Source organism: Dipodomys spectabilis, unplaced genomic scaffold, assembly GCF_019054845.1.
Source record: "Dipodomys spectabilis isolate Male_0828 unplaced genomic scaffold, ASM1905484v1 ptg000102l, whole genome shotgun sequence".
In the NCBI taxonomy this organism is placed as follows: domain Eukaryota; kingdom Metazoa; phylum Chordata; class Mammalia; order Rodentia; family Heteromyidae; genus Dipodomys; species Dipodomys spectabilis.
Window position 1 is genome coordinate 3466022 of NW_024870779.1, and position 25795 is coordinate 3491816.

The following is a 25795-nucleotide window of genomic DNA, read 5'->3' on the forward strand; positions in this document are numbered from 1 at the left end:
TAGCTACTCAGGGGGCTGAGCTCTGAAAATAGAGGTTCAGAGTCAGCCTTGGCAAACAAATCTGAGGGTCTCCTCTCTCCAATTAACGAGCAACAAGCGGGAAGGAGAGGTGTGGCTCAAGTAGTAGGGCACTGGTCTTGAGGGGTAAAAGCCAAGCATGAGTATGAGGCCTCAAGTTAAAGCACAAAACCAAAAACCCAAATCCAAAACCAACTGTGATCTGAAGTGGGCAGAAGTCAGTTCAGTGTCTCTGATAGAAATTTTAAAATGCAAACAAATTTATCGTTTTAGGTTCACATTGTAGTGACTTCAAAAAGTGTTAAGATTTACATCGACTGCTATGAAATTGTAGAAAAAGACATCAAGGAAGCTGGAAATATCACAACAGATGGTCATGAAATTCTTGGAAAACTTCTTAAAGGGGAAAGGAAATCCGCCACAGTATGTAATGCATTTTTATATGTCTTGATACTTTGTGCTAAGACTGCTAGGCAATTTTCTAGGTAGCCCAGTGAGTTTTGATTCTTTTATTTTAAATGGGCTTCCTTATTCTATTTTCATACATGTATTTAAATTTCTTCAATCATATTCACCTGTTTCACTCTCTCAACAACCACTGCTTCTCAGTGTTTTGTTTTTCTTAAAAAAATAAAAAACAAAAAGCACAACTGTTAAATGCCAGACTATGTGCTACTAGAAACAAAATAAAATGTCTACGGCAGCAGTTTGTTAGGTGGAGTCACAGTAGAGCAGCAAATATGTAAATTGGAATGTAGCCTGTGGTGGGCTAATTAAGTTAATATTAAATGTCAGTTGATAAAACATTGTCTTATTTATTTGTTTGTTTATTTATTTATTTATTATCGGTGTTGGTCCTAGGGCTTATGCTCAGGGCCTGGATGCTGTCCCTGAGCATTTTTGCTCAAGGTTGGTGCTGTACCACTTGAGTCACAACTTTACTTCCACATATTTGCTGGTTAATTAGAGAAAAGAGAAAAGAAGCCCAAGCTGGCTTCAAATCATGACTCTCAGATCTTAGTCTCCTGAGTAGCTAAGATTACAGGTATACGCCACTGGTACTGAGCATCAAGTTTTTTTTTTTTAAATTTTTGAAGAATAACCATGTATTGGTCATAAGAGTCCTTCTAAACTATAGAAAGATATAAGATATATGTTCCATTGACCTAATTGCGTTGAAACCATTAGAAAAGGTTTTAGTTAACTCCTACATAGCAGTATCTAAAATGCAAAACAATTGTACAGAGTACCACATACTTTCTTTTCTTTTCTTTCTTTTTTCTTTTTCTTTTTTTGGGGGTCAGTTTTGGGGCTTGAACTCCATGCTTGGGCGCTGTCCTTCAGCTCTTTAGCTCAAGGCTAGTACTCTACCAGTTGATCCACTGTACTACTTCCAGTTTTCTGAGTGGTTAATTGGAGATAAGAGTCTCACAAACTTTCCTGCCCAGGCTGGCTTTGAACTTAGGATCCTTAGATCTTGGCCTCCTGAGTAGCTAGGATGACAGGTCTCTGAGCCACCAGCGCCTGGCTAAACATACTTTTCTAACGTTACTTTCCTATAAGAGTAGATTTTTTTTTGTGGTTTGAAAATATTTTTTGTGTACACATTTGTGTGTAAAATAGATGAACCCTCATGATTCCTACAGTGCACCCAAGACACAGTACACAATGTTCCCTGTCACAGGGAGCCGGTGGGGCTGGGGAGCAGGCTCTGTGCTGGGCAGGGACAGAGACCATGACAGAAGACAGGCCGGGAGAGTCTGCTCAACCCTCTAACTGCAGTGACACAGTCCAGGCCTCTTCCTGGACAGGAGGTGAGCAGTAAGAGGCTGACAGCTGCCTGGCAAGCATAGCTATGCCCTAAAATCACAGCCTTCCTGCTGTTGTCATCCCTGTTCCCAGTTGCAGCCCTTAGGGAGGGGACGTAAAGAGGAGATTCTTAAAAATTGATTGAAAGCCCGGCAGTGGTGGCTTACGCCTGTCAACCCAGGTGGTTTGAAGCCTGCCCAGGCAGGAAGGTCTGTGAGACTCTTAGCTCCAGTTAGGCACCAAAAAGCCAGAAGTGGAGTTGTGGTTCAAGTTGTAGAGCACCAACCTTGAGTATTAAAGCTAAGGGACAGAACTCAGATCCTGAGTTGGAGCTCTGGTACTAGCACACACACACACACACACACACACACACACACTGCATATAAATGAGTAGAGTGTTCAAATTCATTTCAGGATGGAAATTGATATTCTCATAGAAAGCTCTCAATCAATCACACATTTCATTTTAACCAAGGAAGTGAACTCGGAATGGGAACTTCACACATGCCTCTCACTTTCTCCATCTCTCTCAGTCACCCGTGTTCTGTTGTTTCTTTATGAAATCAGAAGCACATTGCTCTCCAGGACTTGTTCCCTTAAAAGAGTCCAAGAAAGTTTCAGCAGTTAAAATATAGAAATGTAAATATGAAGTATTTCTTATGCATTGCTTTCCCCCCTCCCTCCCCCCCAGTTCCAAATCCAGAATTTTGACATTGTCTGCAGCCCAGTATGGACCAGTAGAGACAGATGTTGTGACATCCCTTCCAGGGTAAGTAAGAATGGATTCAGTCCAGGGGTTTACTAACCCCCCTCCCCCCCCCCGGAAGCAACCCCAGAGGTACAGATGTCCTGGGAGCAGAGGAAGTGGCATGCAGTGGTGGCATTTCTGATTGGAGTCAAGGAACAGGCAATGCTGGGAGACCATCAGCTCAGCTCTGGCCCAGGCTTGGTGACCCTTCCCTCACTAGCTGGGAATTCTCAAGACCGTATCTGGAAGTTCTGTCTGGCAGAAAAGTCGTGCTGAGTCAGCACGTTTGATAAAATTCCTTAGTGCAGAAATCTTTCTGGGGCTAATAAAATATCAGCATGTCCTATAGACAGAATCATCCCCTTTCTGATGTCTAAGAGTTTGTTTAGATGCTAGAAATAATCATAGTTCTTTTTGAAAGGCTGGGTTGTCCCCCTGCCCCTCCCCCACTCCATTTGTGAAGTTGGTAATACTTACAAAGTTGAATGCCATAAATAGAGTTGAGCCTTTTGGCAAGAAAAATGCTGCATGCAGTCAAAGGATAAGTGTACATTATTTAGTCAGCAAGTATTTATTATAAGCATTTATTATGTGTGTGAGGGGTATAGTGTTAAAAACATGACCGTCTTAGTGACCGATAGAGAGGAAACCTTATCAAATACATTACAGCTGGCTTTTTCCAGTGGTGTGTTTTTCCTTTGTAGATTTAACCAATTTCACATTAACCAATGTGATTTTGTGTGCCAAAACTGAGGCTTGAACTCAGAATTGCTTGTTCTTGCTTAGCTTTTTATGCTCAAGGTTGGAGCTCTACCACTTGAACCACACCTTCACTTCTGGCCTTTTGCTAGTTAATTGTGTATGAGAGGCTCTCAGATTTGTCTACATCGACTGACTGGCTTTGCACTGAGATCCTCAAATCTCAGCCTCCTGAGTAGCTAGGATTATAGACATAAGCCACAGGTGCCCAGCTCAGTTTGAAAATATTTTGAAAAGTGCATCTGTACTGAGCTAGGACAGACATTCTTCTTGTTATTATTTTCTAAATGGTACAGTTTAGTAGCAACTCCTCATAGCTTTACTACTATACTGGGGATTATTTGTAATCTGGAGATGACTTCAGGTAAACAGGAGGATATGAGTAGATTCTATGCAAATGTGGAAAGTTTGTATAAAAGGGACTGGGACATTCTTCCTTTACAATATTTGCAGGAACCTGGAAAGTACCCCCCAAACCGCCCCCCCTCCCCCCGCCCCAGATTGTGAGGGATGAGTGTACTGTGCTGTAGGCATTAGCCTTAGGAGGAAAAACAAGCTGGGGCTGAGAAAAGGGAGGGAGGACAGGCACCATCAGCCCTCAGAGATAAAGGTTAGATTGAAGCAGGGACCTGAGTAAGTAAGAGAGCAAGCTGTGTGAAGAGTAGAGGAAGATCTTTCTAGCTGGAAGGAATTATAAATGTCCCTAACGCCACAGAGTATTCTAAACATCTGAGAAGCATAAAGGCCATTACCGGGGCTAGAGTAGAATGAAAGCAAGTACATGTGTGTGTGTGTGTGTGTGTGTGTGTGTGTGTGTGTGTGTGTGTGTGTGTGTATAGGGTGTCAGGGACTGATAGGCAGAGATGGGCTCACTGGGTGCTAGTTTTTAAAACATGTATGGTCTTGTTGGGCATGAGAATGGTTTTGGCTTTTTTTCCCCCTGAATAAAATGAGAGTTACTGTTTAAGATATTGAGTTAAGCATTAAATTTAATATCAACAGCGTGAGTGTTGAGTTAGGCCTGGTGGTGCACACCTGTAATCCTAACACTGGGGAGGCTGAGATAAGAAAGTGGCAAGTTCAAAGCTAGCCTGTGAATTCTGGGCTAGCCTGAGGTATACAGCAAAACCTTGTCTCCAGAAAGAAAAAGGAAACGATAACAACAGCAAAGATACATGGGCATTTGTCTCCCATTGGATTAAGGAAAATTGGATTAAATTGCCAGTGGTTCTGGAAATCTTATAAACTATTTTTTTTTTTTGGTAGTGTGTGGTTTCCTAAAGTAAAGCAAGCAATAAAGACCCAAAGGAGCAAAGCCAGTTTTAATGTAAGACTGTTTATAAGTTGCGATAACTACAATTCATGTCTTTTCCAGTTGAAAGACAGATTTCCTGGTGCAGTGAATGGGGGTGGGGGAATAGGAGGCACACCTCTGTTATGCATGTGTAAATATTCTTCAAATTTCAGAGAGATGAAGCCAAATGCCCTGCACTTCCAAACGCTTGCACGTGTACTCAGGACAGCGTTGGACCTCCGGGACCTCCCGGCCCTGCAGTAAGAAAACCGAAATCAATCTATCTTTGGAGTAATGATCTGCTTGCCAGTATGGAGGCGATAAAATACTGCCATCCATCTGTCTTTTCTAGAATAGAGAAAGCTAAACTACAGACTGTTTCTGTAGCACTGAAATGGAGATCTGTAGATCTGAAATGGAGAAAAGCACAGAGAAAATTTGATCCTTGTATTTGACACCTGTAAGGTGTCAGCGAGAATGCTATTATTGTATTCTTCCTTTGGAATGATATTGACTAATCTTCAAAGAAGTTTTCTCTTAAGAAGACAAATCTGGCTTTGAAACTGTGAGGATTTCAAAAAGCCACCTTGGCTTCTTTGAAGAAAATAGGTGATTAACACAGGACCAGCTCCAGATTCTCTCAGATTTTACTATACTTGGGTTGTTGTTTGAAGACAAATTGAGTTTGGGCTAATAAGAAAGTAGCTTCTCATATACAGAGTCAAAATGCATTGCCTTTTGCATTCAGTTTTATAAAGTAACAGTGACTTACCTGATTTGTATTTAGAATCATAAAGTTGAATCTTGGGACAGATTGTTTAAAGGAAGTTTTCCTGTAGTTGAGAGGTAACATTATTAGATATAATTACATATTAATTTTATCTTTGCTCAGGGATCTCTGGATTCCTGAATCCATCCATCCTTCCTTCCTTCCTTCCTTCCTTCCTTCCTTCCTTCCTTCCTTCCTTCCTTCCTTCCTTCCTTCCTTCCTTCCTTCCTTCCTTCCTTGTGCCAGCCCTAGGACTTGAACTCAGTCTTAGGCACGGTCTCTGAGATTTTCAGTTCAATTCTACCCCTCTATTACTTTAGCCACAGCTTGACTTCCAGCTTTTCAGTGGTTAATTGGGGATACAGAGTCTCACTGACTCCTTTCCTGGGCTGGCTTTGAACTGTGACCCCCAGATCTCAGCCTCATGAGTAGCTCAGATAAGCCACCATCAGATTCTGATTTCTTAAATACATGTTTTGAGATTCAAAGAGATTTGAAATACTCTTTCTTTTTAGATATCATTTTCTTTTTAAAAATTACCTTTCAGTAGCTGTACAGAGGGGTTTCATGTCAACATTTCAGTATAGGAGGACAATGTCTTTTACTCATTGGCACCCCTCTCCAGCCTTCTCCCACATCTCCCCATCCCTTCAAGGTGCCTGCCTCCATTTTCACATTTTCACACATTGAGTACTATGACTGTATTCACCCACCCTTCCTCTCTCCACTTACTTTCCCCTTCCCTTAAACCTATGTAACTTCCCAGTCAGAATATATTTCAGCTTCCTAGTATTCATTTCGCTAAATTGTCTGTTACTTGTTTGAAGGAGTTATACCATGGGAATCCGCCATATGCAATTGTATTGTGTATCTGCGCATATGACTTTGTATGAATTTACATATAGGTTTTTTGTTTTAGAGCTCTTTAAAGAATATAGTTCAGATTATCTCAAAGCACATTTTACTATCTTTAAGTAATTGTATAAGAAGGGTTTCCATTCAGCATGTCAGATTGTGAGTATAACCCCTTCCACTGGTCTCCCCATCTTCTCCCAACCCCTCAAGTTTTCTGTTTCCACTTTCACATATGTACATTGAATAATATGACCATGTTTGCGTACCCTTTCTCTCTGCTCATCTGCCACCACTTGAACTTCTCCCTGCTCCTGAAAACACGTGCTTCAGCTCCCTAGTATTCATTTTCTTCAAATAACTTTTATATATCAGATTTCTTTCTTTTTTTCCTATGTGCCTGCTAAAAATGCTTCTATTGTGTTTTAGGGAGGACCTGGTGCAAAGGGTCCCAGAGGTGAAAGAGGCATCAATGGAGCCATTGTAAGTATATTTTAGAGTTCATTTACGTGCTGTTTAAATTTCTGCTGAGGGGACGTGTGGCTTTGAAACAGGGGCTTCAGTGTCAGTGTGCCTCAGGGGCTGTCCTTAGTTTCAGCCACCAAGTGGAGGCCTGCAGTCACCTCTCCTGAGGACAGAGGGCCTGCTCTAAATCAGTCTCAGGGAATCTGAGTTTTATATACATGTGAATCAATCCACTTAAATATACGTACATAAAAATCTGCTTCTAACGGGACTTTTTAATGTGAGTCAAAGCATTACTTGTGAATTTACTGTACTTGCCAGTTTTTTACTGTACTTGCCAGTTTTTCAATGAGTCAAAGGAGGAAAGAATGACATTAGCAGACACTTTTATAGATGTATAGATTCTAAAATGTTTACACAGATTCAACAATTGATAGCTTGGAGTTACAATGATCATTAGTATCGGGTGGTATGCTGTTACTTGTGGTCTTCTTCCTCCTTTGCTTTCTCTCTTTCTTTCTGTCTTTCTTTCTTTCTCTCTCTCTCTCTCTCTCTCTCTCTCTCTCTCTCTCTCTCTCTCTCTCTCTTTCTTTCTCTTTCTTTTTTTGTTGGTCATGGGGCTTGAACTCGGCTTGGGCATTGTCCCTGTTCTTTTCAGCTCAAGGCAAGCGCTCTACCGCTTGAGCCACAGCGCCACTTCTGGTTTTTTTTCTAGTGATTTATTGGAGATAAGAGTCTCACCCACTTTCCTGCCTGGGCTGGTTTTGAACCACGATCCTCAAATCTCAGCCTCCTGAGTAGCTAGGCTTATAGGCGTGAGCCACTGGTGCCCCGCTGCTTTCTTTTTTTAATTAACTAATTAATTAATTACTTTTTTGTGTTGGTCATGGGGCTTGAACTCAGGGCCTGAGTACTGTCATTGAATGTTTGTGCTCAAGGCTAGAGCTCTAGCATTTGAGCCACAACTCCACTTCCAGCTTTTTTGGGTGGTTAGTTGGCGCAAAGGGTCTCATAGACTTTCCTGCCTAGGTTGGCTTCGAACTGTGATCCTCAGATCTTAGCTTCCTCTTTTGTATTTTAGGGGCCCCCGGGTCCTCGTGGAGATACTGGTCCTCCCGGCCCTCAGGGGCCCCCAGGTCCCCAGGGACCCAATGGACTTTCTATTCCAGGAGAACAAGTAAGTGCGATTTTGTCTACTAAGTGAGCTTAGCTGGAACTTTCTTCTCTATGGCTTGCCAAACTCAAATGTTTCCTCAGTGCATTCAACAAGATGTGTCATTTAGATCATATCCTGGGATGAATATTATTTTAGATGTGTAAATGGTATACATCATCATAGATGCCTTTGTAGGAAAAAAATACTGTTCCTCTTCATTTGAGCTTCAGGAAAAATGATTTCTTGGAAATAATGCATAGACCACTTTGGTGGAAGTATGTTTATTCAAAGTTAGGTGTATTTACCCACAGATATAAAATTACCTCATAAAGCACTGTAAGTGGAAATTACAGCATCTGTAGTTTAAAATGAGCATTAATTGAAAAAAAAAGAAAAGAAGGCTTATTCATCTCCCTTCAAAAACACTGTGCGTGCTGACCTCTGCCCTACCACTGGCTTTATGAAGAGAAGATGTTGTAAGTGACTCCTAGCTCCCCACTTCCCTTTACCCCTGCGCCATGCCTGAGAACCATTACTCCATTTTTCACTCCAGGGGCGCCAGGGAATGAAAGGTGATGCTGGAGAGCCAGGTCTTCCAGGCCGGTCGGTGAGTTGTTGTTGAAGATGCCTTTTCTTACCTGCCCTGCACTCTTTGAGGGCTTTTCTTTTGGGGCTCCAAAAGGTGAGCCAGGGTTTAGCAGCAGAGTGTTAAGTCTGCATCTGGGCTTCCTCTGATTCCCGGGCCATCTTCTGGGTCTGGCCTTCAAGTTCATGTTCTTCCATTCAGATATCTGCTTTGTCCACTGAACATCTGAAGGGTGTTTGTCTGTTGATTACTGTTTCGTGCTCTTTTGAAAGAAAGAGCATTGTGGAGATGAACAGAATCCCTTTCCACACGGGAATTCTGTGTCTTACTCATTTGTTTCCTTCACTGTAGGGAACCCCAGGATTACCCGGGCCCCCAGGACCAACTGGACCTCCAGGAGATCGAGTAAGTTTTCTTGAGCAAGAGGTAACAATATTAGAAATGAGATCACACTGTTGCCCTCTCCCATCCTGTCTGCATTGGTGGCCAGCACACATGTGCCATGTGGTGATCCAGGTCTTCTGGGGGCGGGGCAAGAAAACTGGAAAAGATGATTGGCCTTATCTTCTTTCACAGCCTTAAGGCCATAGGTTTTGGGTTTGGGGCAACTCTAGCCTCCCTAGATTCTTATTAAAATATTCAAAGTCCTATGATTCCAAATGTTTTCATAACCCGAATGGACAAAGCACAGGTGTATATTGAGCCTCACATTTACCTGTCCTGGCCTTGTGTACTTACCTACTGAAAATTGATGAGCAGATGAGGGGACATAAACAGTTTGGGGAACCTAGGGAGACATTGATATTAGCATCTTTGCTAAGAAACAGGAAAGTTGGTCGAGAGGCAGAGCTCATGCCTGTAATCCTAACTACTCAGAAGGCTGATACCTGAGAACCTAGTTGGGGACCAACCCAGGCAGACAAATCCAAGAGATTTTTCTTCTTCAATTAACCAGCAAAAGATCAGAAGTAGAGATGTGGCTCACGTGGTTGAATTCCAGGTGGGAATACAGAAAACTAAGCAAGAGTATGAGGCCCGGCGTTCAAGCCCCAGTGCACCCACAATAGAGACAAGAAACTTGAACTCAGAAAATAAAAATGAGACAAAAAGCCCAGGACCATGGTGAACAAAGAAGGCCTGCTGTCAGCATTCTCTTCAGAGACAGTTTCAAAACTAGGATCAACAGAAGCACAGTGGCAGGTCAATGTGCATGTCTGTGTGAGAACCATCATTGTTCTCCTCAATCGCTAGTATGTGGGAGGACATAGTGTTAGTTGCTTTGGCTTGGCAATAAAAAAGTGAAAAATAAAATTGATTCCCAACAGCCTGTAGTTGGTTTAGTGAGTAATTCTTAAGAGGAGATCAAAATATAATCCTCCACATCCCAACTTAGATCTGTCTCTGTGAAAGAAAATAGCTACCAGGTGCTACCAAATGCCTGTAATCTTAGGAGATTGAGACCTGAGGATCCAGGTTCAAAGCTTAGTCCAGACATAAAAATTCAAGAGATTCCAGTTCCAATTTGGCAAAATGCCAAACTGGTATTGGTAGAGCATCAATAGTGAGCAAGAAATTCTGAGGCTCTGAGTTCAAGTGCACACACCCAAAAAGGAAATAGTTAATCAGGAAGTTGCCAGAGCGACCAAAGGAAGATAATAAAAAATATGATACTTATCTAGAAATGAAAGAGTGTTCAAGGTAGCAGCTGGAGAAATTTCAATAGAAAAATGCCATTCAAACTGTGCAATCAATACTACTGGAATATTTTCACTTAAGTGGCTCTGAGAAGTCGTGTTGTTATTATATCAGACTGACTTGGGATCTGTTTTCTGTTAAGCAGGCCCAGGTCTTTCAGAAAACACGCTGACATTTTATCCCTATAAGTTTTTGAAAACATTTCTTTTAAAGGAAGGGAGGAAGACTATTTCAAACAAGTTTAAAAAAAATAAGCTTCTGCTGTTGTAAAATCAATCGACTAAAAAGAAGGGTGGATACTTATATAGGCAGCCATCCAAATAATGCAGATTTCACTGGAATCCAAGAAGATGGGTGAATGCTCATCCTTATGCGTGCTAGAAACTAGGACAAAAATCTCTTCTGACAGAGGAATGCAACAACCATAAACAACAACCTGACTCAGAAATCCTTGGCTGGATTTCAGAGACCTGCTGCTGGGAACAAATGCTAACTAGGTAGCAATGTGACTCATTCCATACAAAGGTCACTTGGCATGGAAGGCAGAAAAAAGAAAAAACTCATCAATGTGGGGCAGAAGCCAAGGAGGGAGCCAAGGAGGGAGCCCCGGAGGGGAGGCTCTGTGGGCCTCCTGCTGGATCTATCAGCATCTATGCCTGTGCAGTTCTGGTTCCTGGGTGAGAAGACAGAGAGAGAGAGAGAGAGAGAGAGAGAGAGAGAGAGAGAGAGAGAGAGAGAGAGAGAGAGGGAGGGAGGAGACAGACCAACTGCTTGTGATGAGGACAAAGCCTTCTTCTCTTCTAGGTGAGGGGCAGTTACAACAGCTTAGCATATTTTCTCCAGGAGTAAAGACACCTGCTCCAGGAGTGGAGATAAACTGTCCTCCTTCAGCACACTGACAATTTGCAGATCTTTCTAATTGAGCAGTGAGCCTTACAATACCATTGGCTTCTCTCAGCAACCTTCCTTTCATTCTACTCACTGGGCCAATTTGTGGAAATTGATTTCTTTTTCTTTTTTGGTAGAAAGGGTCAGGTTTTTTGCTTGGGAAGTGGGGAGGGGATGATCTGGGGTTCAAGGTCAGCCCAGGTGAAAAGGTTAGGGAGACTGTGTCTCAGGAAGCAAGCCTGGTGTGGTACACCTCTGGTAATTCCAGTTATGTGGGAGGCAGATGGGGAGGATTGCAGTCTAAGGCCAGTCCAGGCAAAAGTCTAAGACACTCTCTACAAACTAAAGCATACCTGGGGTGGGGCATGTCTCAGATGGCTAGGCAAGTGTGAGATCCTGAGTTCAAACCAAGTACCACCCCTAATGGACAAAAACTAAGGGCTATTCTTTGTTAGCTTTTCTACACTCTTAGAAAAGCAAAAGCTGGTAAATGATTTTGTTTATAATGATTGAAATGAATGAGTACAGAAATTAGCATAATTAGTTAAGCATAGGGTACACTGGAATTGTTTTTAAGGTAATGTGTCTTTATATTGAAAGTTTAGTTGCTAAATACTGTATCAAGCTAAACCCTTCTCATGACACTTTACGCTCAACAATCTATTCAGTGTCTTTTTTAAAAAAATCTGTTCACTTCTTTCCTATTCTGAAATTAATTTCCTTTTCATCGTAGGGATTTACTGGAAAAGATGGTGCAATGGGACCCAGGGGTCCACCAGGGCCTCCGGTAAGAACTGAATGGGTTGCTGTCTCTTCTTTTCCCCTTACCCTCTATGTTCATTCTGCCAGAGAGAATCAGGTCTCTTGACTTTGAGGCATATTGCACTTTTGCTGTGAGTATATTGTTGAGTATTTATTTTCACTTTTCCTAAATCAAAAACTAATATGCTAGGGAAAACCTATGTGCCAAAATATAGTCTTAACTGGGTACTGGTGGTACATACTTGTAACCCTAGCTACTCAGGAGGCTGAGATCTGAGGATTGCCATTCAAAGCCAGCCTGCGGGGACAAATCTGAGAGACTCTTATCCCTAGCTAGTCAGCAGAAAGCTGAAGTGAAAGTGTGCTTAAGTGGTTATGCACTCACCCTGAGTGGAAAGGCCAAATGAGAGCATGAGGCCCTGAGTCCAAGCCTCACTATCAGCACAGAATCAATCAATCCATCCATTCATCTCAGACTCATCTGGTCACTAGCTGGTTAGTGCCTCACTTTCTTCATTCTCAGGTTGAATGGATGGCTTTAATAACTTGAGAAGCTTAAAAACCTGAGGACTATGGCATTCAAATGTGAAGGACATGATTACTGAGGAACTATCCATCATTGTGAGGAAGTAAATTTATGCACAAGTTAAGCATATGGCCTTCTACTTAAGATGACGCGAGAAAGCTGGCGCTGGTCATTGTGCAAATGATCTGGTTCTAACAGAATGGGGGTAATGGGTGAGATGATGGATGGGTATGAAGAATTGAGAACATGTTAATAATTGTGTTATTTATATTAAATGAATGCTTTCAGAAAAGGGAGGTTTGAATGCATAGTATACTTTATTAAATATTTATTACAGAGCTTAAAATTTGTATAGTTGATGGAATAAAAAATTGTTTTACAAAATCTGATGATTCAATTTTCAACTATGCTTTAGGCTTTAGAATATGATGTGTTAATTATTATATATTATAAACAATTCTACTACATATATAAATAGGCACTAAGTAATTAATAAAGAAGTGATAATAAGCAGTTCCACTAAATATGTAACAATATATGGTTAAAATGTCTGGAGGTTATGTTAAAAGTAATATGGAAAAATTATGCTTTCAGTGCAAAGGAGACAGAAGTCACTAGAAGTCTCAAAGATGTGTCTAAGCAAAAATTAATTTCTAGTCTAAAATAAAAAATCAGCCACTTTCTCAATTCCCTCTCTAGTCCAAGTTTTCAATCTCTGTCTCTTGGAATGTATTCTGCTTTGGTGGTAGAAATAAAGTAAAACAGTGGGGGAGGGGCGAGAATTGCTTTCTGTGAATCGATTTTTAACATATTTACTGGGCCCATAGTGTGTCAATTGTGCAAATCATCATATATGTGCACATACCTTCAAGATATATTTTAAAACTGCGTAGTTCACCAAAAAAAACTCCCAAAAACCTGAGCTGGAATGTTCAGGATTTCCCTCTCTCCTTCCTCTTACATTAAAATTTGACTTTCCTCTCCATGCTGTTTCTCTGTCAAGCTTTGAAGCGTGGCTGTAATCTGTTGGTTGACGGTGGCTGGGATTTTCTTGGTGTTCTAATATTCCTTTTCTTGGTCTGTGTGCTTTAGGGAAGTCCAGGTTCTCCGGGAGTCACAGGGCCAAGTGGAAAACCAGGAAAACCTGGAGACCATGGCAGACCGGTAAGTGGGCATTTCACCTGTTTTCTTCCCTTCAGTCTCCCATAGGTACCAATAATGAGAGTGCTAGTGTTTGGACAGGGTTAGGTTACCTCAGCTGTGAATATGTTTAAGATTGGTTGCAACTGTGCTAAACCCATGGTTTTGACATGATCCTAGTTTGAAAGTTTAGTTCACTGAATTGTTGTAATATTTTGTGATGAAAATTGTGATGATTGGGTCTTTTTAAAAGGAGAGATGGATGAGGCACCAAGGCACATATTTCTGTGCTGTATAAACACCCAGAACCTTGGAGCTGGGTCAGCAAAATCATTCTGTTTACTGAGAAATGGTATGCTGGGTAAGCCAGAAAAATACATCCCCATGGTGAATGGCGACCTTCATCCTTAGTTTGTGGATGTTAACCCTTTGACAACCAGACATGGCATGTGTTTTATCTTTTTTGTTAAGGATGCTAAAACATTAGTTTATCTCTGACTTGAAAGCATTTGCTAGGCTGGAGGCATGGCTCACTATACCAGTGGCAAAGTACTTGCCTAGTGTGTATAAGACCCTAGATTCAACTCCTAGAACTAATAAGCAGGCTTGTGTGTATGCGTGTCTTGAGGTTTGAACTCAGGGCCTGAGTGCTATCTCTGAGCTTTCACTCAAGGCTAGTGCTCTACCACTTGAGCCATAGCTCTACTTCAAGCTTTTTTGCTGGTTAATTGGAGATAAGAGTCTTACAGACTTTCCTGCCCGGGCCGGCTTTGAACTGCAATCCTGAGATCTCAGTCTCTTGAGAAACTAGTATTACAGTCATGAACCACCAATACCTGGATTTCCTAGAACTATTGAATGCATACATAGGTAATTACATAATATATACATACATAATTGTGTCAACTTTAATTGTTTATTGTGCTTTTCTTTTATACTACCATTTCATAATTACATATAACTTAACTTTCATTATTTGGATGTTTTGTTTGAAAGTATTTTAAAAGTATCTACCACGATTTGTACTAACTGCTGATCTCTCCATAGCCTTACATGGTCTGTCTTCCTCATCTCATTCTAAGAGTATTTCAGACATAAATCAGTCAGCTATAAGCCTGAAGAAAGCTATGTAAAATGTTTTCACTTAAATTGTGATCTCTGAACATTGGAAATGAAAATGGCTTCTGCAAATCATGTACAATAAGACAATTTCAGGGTAACAATAAGTCAAAAATACACATTGGAAGGATGGACACTGGTGGTAATGCCTATAATCCTAACTGAGATCGGAGGATTGTGGTTAAAAGCCAGCTGGAACAGAAAAGTCCCTGAGACTCTTATGTCCAATTCACCAGCAAAAAGTCAGAAATGAAGCTGTAGCTCAAGTGGTAAAGTGCTATCCTTGAGTGATAAAGCTCAGGGAGAATGCTCAGGTCCTGAGTTCAAGCCCCATTTCTGTCACAACACAAAGAAAATGTACACATTAGAATAATCTAAAATTACCATCAAGTGTATAAAAAAAACCCCACTGCAACTTACAGAAAACCTTACAAATTAACTGTTATTGATATTTCCATTTTGGTGAAATGATAACCAAACCCAAGCCTTTCTTAAAATAGTTACTATTTGGTATGCATTTAATTGGAGATGACTGTCTTCATCTCTCCTCTTTTTCAATTTTTTTGTTTTTGTTTTTGATTTTGCTTTTTGGTTGCCTGTGGGGCTTGAACTCAGGGCCTGGACATTGTCCATGAGCCTGTTTGTGCTCAAGGATAGTGCTCTACCATTAGAGCTACAGCCGCTTCCAGTTTTTGAGTGGTTAATTGAAGATAAGTCTTTTGGGCTGGCTTCTGCTATCCTCAGATCTCAGCCTCCTGAGCAGCTAGGATTACTGGCATGTAATACCAACACCCAGATCCTTTTCTAAGATAGCAGATCACCTGTTCTTTTCTTCCTTTTCATCTTCCTCTAAAACCAAAACTACTATATGAATGTATATCTATATCTATATATCTATCTATCTATATATTTTTTGTTAGTTATGGGGGCTGAACTCTGGGCCTGGGCACTGTCCCTTAGCTCAAGGCTAGCCCTCTAGCACTTGACCAATAGTGCCACTTCTGGGGTTTTTCTGCTTATGTGGTGCTGAAGAGTCAAACCCAGGGCCTCATGCATGCAAGGCAAGCACTCTACCACTGTATGTATTATATGGATCTTAGAGAACACCTGAACCAACCACTATTAGTTTATGTCATTAGCTATTATAGCCAGTTAATGACTTCTTGTTAGTTTAAAACCTGATGTGGTGTGGTGCATGTTTCCAGCCACAGGTTGATGGAATAGTTATTCATTTAATAAACATATGCAATGAACTATCCAGTGTTTCAAGATCAGGAGTTGTAACAATAAATGAGATTGAGTGATTGCCTGTGTCATGATTCTAGAGGGGACATGGAGGAACATCACATAAAAAGTACCATAGCTGCCGTAAGGATGTAGGATATGAAGGCTCAAGAAACACAGCCAAGGGTAGGAAGGGGTTGGATGGGAACAGGCAGCTGTTTTAGACACAGCTGTCCAGGAACCTTCTGAGGAGGTGACACTGGAGTAAAGTGTGGGAAAAGCTGTGTGGGAAGGGGGTCTCAGACAGAAGGAACAGCAAGAATGAAAGTCTCAAAGGAGGCATCAGTCTGGCATATGAAAACAGTGTTCAATAGGTCTTCACCAGGAGTGGAAGGAGTGAGGGTGTGTGTGGGAATAAATGATGAAGGAAGAAAGATGCTGGTCGAGTGACCAAGTGGACATCCAGTAAGATAGGAATTTTTATGTTATTCTCAGTGCTGGACAGAGATCTGAGGGGCAAAGAAGTGATTCCTTTGCTTTCCTTTTTCCCTTTCCCCTTCTGTTTCCTTTCATTTTGTGCCAATCTTGGGCTTGAACTCAGGGCCTGGGTGCTGTTCCTGAGCTCTTTTGTTCAAGGCTAGTACTCTTATTACTTGAGCCACAGCTTTCTCTCTGTATTTTTTTGGGTAGTTAATTGCAAGAAAAGTCTCACAGACTTACCTGCCTACCCCGGTTTCTGTAATACTACTACTCAGAAGGCTGAGATACAAGGATTGAGGTTTGAAGCCAGCCTAGTCAGACACATTCCTGAGACTCTTATCTCCAACTAGCCTGCAATTAGCTGGAAATGGAGCTGGGGATCAAGTGGTAGAGTGCCAACGTGGAGTGAAAAAGCTAAGAGACCATGGCCAGGCTCTGAGTTGAAGTTCTAATACTGTCACATGTACATGCAAACACATACGCGCACACACACACATACACACACCCCACTCTGGAATTGGTGTGGAAAATAAGACTATCTAGGGAACAAAATGGGAAGCAGAGAGACCAGTTAGGAAAACAATGGAATTGCTCAGGTGAAAATCTTGTCTGGGTGCAGTGTTTTCCATGCAAATGGTAAGGATGAGTTTGGTTTGGAATACTATCTGAATATCAGATTCATTTCTTCTTATTCTATTTTTGAATTGGTGAACATTTGTAATGCAGGGGGAAGGTCTCACTGTGATAGTTCTCTGTATGATTTCACTGGACCTGGGCATGGTCAGCCACTCCAATGTAAATATCAAAGTTGTTTAAAGTTTGGATCTTCCTTCAATAATAGCAATTGGCAGCTTGCAAATCTATGACTAAAGCACAAAAACTTTTTGCACTCTAAGGAACATTTTCCAAGATCTCTTATGGCCAGTGAAAGAAGCCAAAGCTTCTTTCCTTGTGTTGGACGTGAGACTGTTTGAGTTATTCAGTAAGAGAGATACTGGGTTCTCTCCCTACCCAATATATGAAGACTCACTGAAGGAATTTTAGAGGTGTGTATTTTAGCGACGGGGTGGCCAGGGGCCCACTAATGCTCAGGGGAGCCGAGTGGAACCTCACCTCCTCTTCCTGGATACTCCACCATAACCAGCCCAGCTAACCAACTGCAATAGAATTGCATGGTCTATGTGCAATCGTCATGTACATTGCAGTTCAAGTTCAAAAAGTGTGTGTGGCACATCTTTTATAATTGTGGCCATAATATTTATATGTAAGCACTGTTTTTGAAGGCATGTGTTTTTGAGATGAAGCAGGGAGAGACAGAGAGAGAGGGCAGAGAGAGAGAGACAGGGTAATAGAGAAAGTGAAAAATAGAGAGAGAGAAAGGCACGAAGAAAGTCATTGAGACAGAGGAAGAGACAGAGAGACACAGAAAGACAAAGAGACATGAGAAAAATAGAGAGATAAAAAGAGAAAAAGAGACAGAAAGTGAGAGATGAGATTATTTTTTGACAGAAAAGCCAACTATGAGTTATAGATAAGAATGTGATGCATCATTTTGCTAATTCATTAGACAACAGTCTTGTCTATTCATGCATCATTGTAGACCAGTTGTCAGTTTTTTAATGTATGAAATTTCTGTTTCAGGGTCAATCTGGGTTGAAAGGAGAGAAAGGCGATAGGGTATGTATTTCTTAAAATTCTACTCCCACTTCTTTCATCTGTTAAGCATTGACATCTGATGCCATAGGACTAAAAGAATCACACACTCAAAGTTCTCCTTGTTTTAATGAACAGGGAGATATTGCTTCCCAGAACATGATGCGAGCAGTAGCAAGACAAGTCTGCGAGCAACTGATAAGTGGTAACACTGACTTCCTTTTTATTATAGGAAAATGATTTTTAAATTAATAGCAGAAAAATGGCAGGGTTTGAGTCATAGAGCATGTAAGAACTATGTTTCCATTTTATATTTGATGAGCTCTTGCTTTTGTACACTGCTGGTTTTGGAGATGATTAGATAAAGCCAATAATATTTTATAGATTGTCACTAAGGTAAAATAATAGCCCCAGGCAATATTTCTAGATTCAGCTGGTTGCAGAATCACATTTTAAAAGGGCTTTTCTGTTTCCATGTTAGACTTGTTAATGAACTTCCTCAGGGTATAATATGAAGTACCAAACTTGCCAAGTACTTACGCACTGAATCCTTTAAGCTCCAGCGTTTTAGCTTTATCATTGAATGAAAGAGGCTTATCAAGATTAATCAGAAAATGTCCCCCTTCCTTTTTTTCTTTTCTAGCCAATACTGAGTCTTGAACTCAGGGCCCATGCACCACTTGGCTTAGCCCCTTCTTACTTGGTGAAGTCTATTAGTTCTACTGCAGAATGAGTGCAAGTACACCTTCAATTCAGAGCTCCCCGCCCCTTGTAAGAAGTTTCAAAACCAACATTTCTCAAAATGTGTTCTTGATGTACACTTGCTTGCCTGAAAATCACTTACGTTGTTTCTTAGAAAATTCCCAGATCGTGCCCCACATAGTGAATTATCGTCTTCGGAAAAATGGCCCAGAGATGTGTATTTTTCAATTTGCTCTAAAACCTGGTTATTGGTGCCTTAGGTCCATACAAGAATAGCATGATTTGTTCATTTAAAATAGGTTCAATGTTGAATGACGTTGCCTGGCAGGCCTATTTCAGAGCCATATTAAGTTTTAACCACTCTATCTTCTTAGTAATGCCCAGGGCTTACAGAATGGCATTTTATGGAAATGACCATTTATCAGAGATCATTTTGTACTGGATGGCAAGAGTGACTGTCTTATTTTTATTTTTAGATTCTTAATTACAATGTTTTTTATAAAGAAAAAACACTGGAGATGGGTTTCTTTAAATGCTAAGAGAATGCAGCTAGCTCCACTCTTTCTCCTCTCCATTATTGCTTTTATTTTATTTAATTAATTAGTTAATTTTATTACCAACCCTTCTTTCTCATTACAGGTCAGATGAGCAGATTCAATCAGATGCTGAACCAGATTCCAAATGATTACCACTCTAATCGGAACCAGCCAGGCCCCCCGGGACCCCCAGGACCTCCTGGCAGTGCTGGGACCAGAGGAGAACCAGGGCCTGGGGGCAGACCGGGCTTTCCTGGCACCCCGGGCATGCAGGGACCTCCTGGTGAACGAGGTAGGCTTTCCCTGATGCTGCTGCATAGAGATAAAGAGATGAACTAGGTTGGATTGGAGGCCTGTGGAGAATGGAACTGAGCAAATTAGTCTTATTGGATAGTCTCAGAAGAGATGTGTATGAGTAAATCCCCCCCCCCCCCCCCCAGCAGTTTACAGACCTTAGAGATCTGTATCTTAGTATACAAGTTGCTTTGGTCCGAAGATCTCAGTAGAGATAATGCTATCTTCTGATTTTTGTGGTTGTTGTAATGGGAAACTTTGTGTCTTGGCAAAAGGAAATCAGGCTCCAAAATCTTGCTAATTGCTGTGGCTGTTCCAAAAATGGAGCAGTGACTGAGTGCACTTAAGCAGCTCCGTAGTTTCGGATGCCAGTGTTCTGTGTTCCTCCATCCAACGTCTGGCGCTAGGCTTCCATGGTGGTTTGACTTGAATTTCATGGTAAGTAAGTGCAATTGAAGGAAAAGAATAAGGGGAAAAATAGAATGTTCTGATTCCAGATGTTTCAGGACAATGGTTTCAGGACACTAGTTTGTATTCAAGAGAAAACTTAGGTATTTCTCCAAATCTCATGGTCTGGATGCCAGCTACTAACGATAAGATTTCTTTGAGAGGTTTTTAAACAGCAACTTATTTATTCAAGAGTTCCGCTCTTGACAACAATTTAAAAATACATTAGACATGTTTGTTTCCTTCAAATATTTTTTCCCCCTTGACTTTCCGCCAGATTTGTTTCTTGGCCCTAAATTTGGAATTACACCAATGTCTAGAAAGAATCTGGCTGAAGGAGTGAACTTCTGTGAAAAATTAGACGCTGCTTTCACTAAGGAAATGAATTTCTTGAAACCAAGTATGATCATTTAAGATAAAATGTGTGTTCCAGGGAAATGTCACTTGGTGCTTTGTTATTCTGGCTTTCCTTAGGTTTGCCTGGAGAGAAAGGTGAAAGGGGCATTGGATCTCCAGGATCACGAGGGCCGCCTGGGCCTCCAGGTAGGTTGGCTCATACCTCAGACAGGTAAAGCTACAAATCAGAGAGGGCACAGCATTACCCGAGAGACTCACAGCTTCATCTGGTTAGCTCTGGCATTCATACCGTCATATATATCTTTCAGTGAAGAGTTCAACTTGCATGACCACCTCAATGTTATGTTTCTTTTGTTAAAAAAATGCATCCTACTATTCATTTACTGTGATTCAAGTACACAAAGATGTGTGCTTTTAGTGACACAAATGGTAGGCATTTTCTTTTTTTTGTTGTTGTTTTTTTCCGGTCGTGGGGCTTGAACTCTGGGCCTGAGCGCTGTCCCTCAGCCCTTCAGCTCTACCACTTGAGCTACAGCGACACTTCCAGTTTTCTGGTGGTTTATTTGAGATAAGAGTTTCATAGACTTTCCTACCCAGGCTGGCTTTGAACTGCAATCCTCAGATCTCAGCCTCCTGAGTAGCTAAGATTACAGGGGTGAGCCACTGGTGCCTGGTGGGCATTTTCTTTTTATAGCAAATTTCTACTTGTCTTGTTTGATTCCATATCCTGTAAGGATATTTGCATTTACCTTTTTAAAACATGCTTAATATGGGGCTGTTGGACTGAGAAAAATATAACTAAAAGACTTGATAGATTACAAAATTTCATTTACAGCTTCTCCAATATTCTGAAAAGAAGTAGCAGTCATCCATTTGTTTTATGCATATTATCTGCTAGGTTGCAGATTTTTTTCTTCCTTATGAGGGCTGTGAGATCCTTGCAACCAAGATTAGCCATATGCTTTAATCATTTATTTATGTGTTTATTTGTTTGTTTATATTTGGTGCTGTACTGGGGCTTGAACTTAGGGCCTCATGCTCTCCGCTGGCTATTTTGCTCAAAGCTGTTACTCTACCATTTGAGCCACAGCTCCACTTCTGGCTTTTTTTGCTGGTTAACTGGAGATAAGAGTCATAAAGAGTCATAAAGACCAGCCAAGGCTGGTTACAAACCATGATCCTCAGATCTCAGCCACCCACGGTCTGGATCCTATGGTTAAATCTTGATGATTCTATTAGCCATAAATGAGCATCTCTTTGTCCAGACATAACCTTGCCTGCTTCACGTAGTCTGCAGGTGTGGAGCAGACAGTCACATGTTTGCATGGTAGTCAGTGTGGCTGTCTAATATGTAGAGCCCTTTCCTTCAGGAGCTCTTATCTCTGTGGCCTGGGAACAAAACTGAGGACTTACTGATAACCTTTAGCTTGGCTGAATTCCTGCTAATTTCCTTTAATAAGATTGTTAAAGTAGTAGATTTCTGGCATTAACTCTTGAAGAGTCACTGATAAGATGGTTCCCATTGGGATTCCTTCCTTCCTTCCCTCCGACCCTCCCTCCCTCCCTTCCTTTTTCCTCCCTTCCTTTTTCCTCCCTTCCTTCCCTCCCTCCCTCCTTCCTTCTTTTCTTCCTTCCCTTCTCTTTCCCTTTTCCTTTTCCTTTCCCTTCTCTTTCCCTTTTCCTTTTCCTTTCTTCTTGTCATGGGGCTTGAATTCAAGGCCTGAGTGCTGTCCCTGAGTTCTTTTGCTCAAGGCTAGCACTCTACCATGTTGAGCCACAGCGCCACTTCTGGTTTTCAGGTGGTTCATTGGAGATAATAGTCTCATGGAGTTTCCAGCTGAGGCTGGCTTTAAACCATGATCCTAGTATCTCAGCTTCCTGAGGAGCTAGTATTACAGGTGTGAACCACCAGTGCCCGGCCCATTGGGGATTTCTTAGGGAGCTAATTCTTACCATACACTCGGAGCTGGCATGCCTCTTAAAATATTGCTGGCTCCCTCAGGAAGTGTATTTAACACCAGGGAAAATGTATTTGCTTGACTTTTGCATAGGACCGCAAGGAGAATCCAGGACGGGTCCACCAGGGTCCACAGGCTCAAGAGGTCCTCCTGGTCCTCCCGGTCGTCCTGGAAACTCGGGTATCCGAGGACCCCCTGGGCCCCCCGGATACTGTGACTCATCCCAGTGTGCCAGCATCCCATACAACGGGCAAGGCTATCCAGGTATGTTGTTAGCATTGTAGGAACACAGACTCATGTGAAGTAAAGAATCTCTAGGACTTGAAGGAAGTTTAATTGGAGGACAGAAAATGTGAACATTTAAGTCATTACTTTCTCTTTCTATATTTCTGCATTTACCAAATCACAATGACAAAAAATTAACTTCCTTATCCTCCTTGGAAGTTCCAAGAACTTTGCCAATTGACTTCTTTTTTTTTTTAAACCAATACACTAGTAAAATGCCAAGGGAAAGAGATGTGTAAAATATATAGGTTAACATATTTGATAATACCATAGGCAGCTGAAAGCAATTCAGTGTCTCATAGTGACCATGAAATGAATGCTTATTTAATCTGGGACTTAATCTTTTGGAAGTTTGTTGATGGTTTCATCAACAAGTGTAGAAGGTGAAAGTTTCTGGGGACTGACTGGAGGATGTGAGGTTTGAGGAGTTTAGATATCAGCCTATCACACTGAGATATCTAGATATCAGCTTATCACACTGAGATCTACACTGACTTTTTAAATAGTGCATCCTCAAGCATCTTGCAAATTTAAAAAGGATACTACTGTTTGATATGGTTGCTATGGCAAACTATGCATGAGTAGTTGAATATCTACATATCTATATATTTATGTGCCTGGTCACCTAGGACCCAAAGTAATAGTGAATCTTAATGTATATCTCATATAACTTATTCATAAAATTGCAGTAAATTATGAAATAAATTTAACTCACCACTGCTTAATTGCACGTGGGAATAACTGAAAACATATGGATATATAGATATGTGTGTATACTTTAACCATTGCATACTTAGATGGATGTGTATTATGTATATATATTTTGCATCGTAATTCAACTTTTAAAAACTATCATCTTTGACCTGTTTCAGGTTCCGGCTAACACATTTTCTAAGTCGCCAGTGCTGCTTACAGTTTGAATACATGAAAAATCCTGTTTCTGAGATGTTTGCGCACGCGCTTATTAGGAAATGAGTCTGGAAATCTCACCACAGATCTGGTTAACAGCCGGGGCGGACATCATAAAGGAGGGTGGAGACTGGATACTAACTTGAATGATACAAAAGCAGTAGAAGCCTGATGCATTTCAGTCATAATATAGAAAAGTATTTTTTTAATAAAAGTTCAAACACACAGTCACGAGGAGCTGCATTTGTGAACGAAGTGCATTACAAAATTACTAACCAGCAGAGATTATGCCGTTTTAAGAAAACAAACAAAACAATTAACCTGGTTCAAGAGAAACGTCTTTTGTAAATAATAAACTAATGGTGGCTTGTAAACAGTTTTGTATATGACCCTGTCCGCTAAAACCTCTTAACAAGTCTATAATCAGCTTGTGCACCGATGCTTGCTGGCTGCTCTCTGTCTCTTGGAATAACATCGAATGGAATCTTTCCATCTCTTGCTTGTAAGCTGACTGATTTGGGGCATGGAACTTCTTAATATTTCTTTTGTATGTGTATTATCCTTTGGCTTTTGGAATTGCAATTTTCAGACCAAAGCTTAAGATCACTTTTTAATTTTCCTGTTTTGCTGTTGTCATGGTGTATCTCTTCCACTGGCTGTCGGTCAGTCAGTTGTGGGGAAAGACACAGGACATGCCATGTACTGTATTCTACCTGTTGGTAGATACTTTTCACCTCCAGAGTTCAATTGCTAGGAGCCAATAAAATTTCTCCTCACCTTCTCATCTTTCCAAGTTTTTTCCCCCCTTCTCCGGTGCCGATACTGGGGCTTGAACTCAGGGCCTTGTGCTCTCACTTGGCTTTTTGATTCGAGACTCCTGCACTATCCTTTGAGCCAAATCTCCACTTCCTGTATTTTGCTGGTTAACTGGAGATAAGAGCTTCACAGCCCAGGCTGGTTTTGAATGGCGATCCTCAAATCTCAGCCTCCTGAGTAGCTAGGATTACAGGTGTGAGCCACCAGACTCTGGCCTTTTCAAATTCTTTGACTTGTTCGGGGATTTGGGAAAATCCCCCATAGGTAACAGCGTTTACAATTCTTTGGCCTGGTCTCTGATCCTTTCTAGGTATTTGTGCAATGATTGTACTTACTGCTGGATCTTTGGAGGTTTTCTTGTCCTTTTCTTCCTTCTTTCTTCTTTTTAAATGCCATTTCATGATTGGGTCACCGTATTCTCTCTGCAAATGGCAATGATCAGGACGATGTAACTTATCTATTCGTGTGATTCTGAGCGCGGTGATGACTTGCTTCTGCCGTGTGCGTGTGTGCATGTGCGCGTGCGCGTGTGCGTGTGCCTTCCGTACCATGCTGTAACTGTGATGTTGACTCGGACAGAGCCCTACGTGCCCCAGGGCGGGGCCTACCTGCCCGAGCGCGAGCCCTTCATCGTGCCCGTGGAGCCAGAGAGGACCGAATACGACGACTACGGCGCGGACGACCCCGCCGACCCCGCCCAGCAGCAGCCTCACCGCTGGCGGCGCGCGCTGCGCGGAGGCCCCGGGCTTCGAACCTGAGACCGCCACGCGCGTCCTGCGGCGGCCGGGCGGGCGGGCGGGCGGGCGCGTCGGGATGTTCACTTGCGGGTCACGTAGAGCCGTGCGCATCTCGGCGGGGCTGGGTTTTCGGGCATGGCTCCATCCGCAGTTTCCCCCTCCCGACCCTAGCCAGCCCGGTTCTCCAGGAAGCCCGGCGCTCCGCATTCACCCGTGCCTTTGCTCTGCAAACAAAACCTTGCCAGAAAATAAAACACTTTGTTCACACACACAAACACACAGAAAGCGGCTAGCGGAGGATGCGCGTCAGCACTGCGCTTAGATAGACAATGAGTCCCGGGACATTCAGAACCAAGGCGTCTTTCCAGAGGGCTGTTTATCTGTCCCAATACTTACCTGTAAGTCCAAGAATTCCCTTCCTACGATCAAGGAGGAGGGGATCCTCGACCCCACTGCCACCTCTGATCCGCCTTTTTCTATCCGCCTGGTACAGTAGGGCACCGATGCTCCTAGACATCGCCTTTACCATCCACACAACTTCAGCCACATAGCTCCAAGTTAGCGTCTCCCCCCGGGGACAAGTTCCATAGTGCCTTAAACTTCCTTGTGTTAGACACCTTCACAGGTAGGCCAAAAGTTGCAGGTGGGTCTGCGGAGATGGAAATTGCATGTTTGTGTTGTATATTAGTATGAACTTTTTTATTTTTCCTTCTCAAGAGCATAATGTTTCTTAGTTATCAAAAGCAGTTGGAAGAAAAATGTTTGCAAGACTATGGACATAGAATTGCTGCTTTTTATATTTTAACTGCAG

General features: G+C 41.8%; 1 protein-coding gene across 1 annotated transcript in view; it reads left to right on the forward strand.

The window, feature by feature from the left end:
* The window catches only part of Col12a1 (collagen type XII alpha 1 chain), a 128651-nt gene extending 103604 nt beyond the window's left edge, over positions 1-25047 (forward strand). Inside the window, exons 51-65 of the mRNA XM_042687119.1 lie at positions 292-441; positions 2519-2596; positions 4802-4888; positions 6679-6732; positions 7796-7891; positions 8424-8477; positions 8808-8861; positions 11773-11826; positions 13420-13491; positions 17932-17967; positions 18082-18148; positions 19285-19473; positions 20397-20465; positions 22331-22501; positions 24827-25047. Of these exons, the coding sequence (XP_042543053.1) occupies positions 292-441; positions 2519-2596; positions 4802-4888; positions 6679-6732; positions 7796-7891; positions 8424-8477; positions 8808-8861; positions 11773-11826; positions 13420-13491; positions 17932-17967; positions 18082-18148; positions 19285-19473; positions 20397-20465; positions 22331-22501; positions 24827-25005 (1410 nt within the window). The 3' untranslated portion in view covers positions 25006-25047. The remainder of the gene's footprint in view (positions 1-291; positions 442-2518; positions 2597-4801; positions 4889-6678; positions 6733-7795; positions 7892-8423; positions 8478-8807; positions 8862-11772; positions 11827-13419; positions 13492-17931; positions 17968-18081; positions 18149-19284; positions 19474-20396; positions 20466-22330; positions 22502-24826) is intronic.
* Positions 25048-25795: the final 748 nt, after the last annotated feature.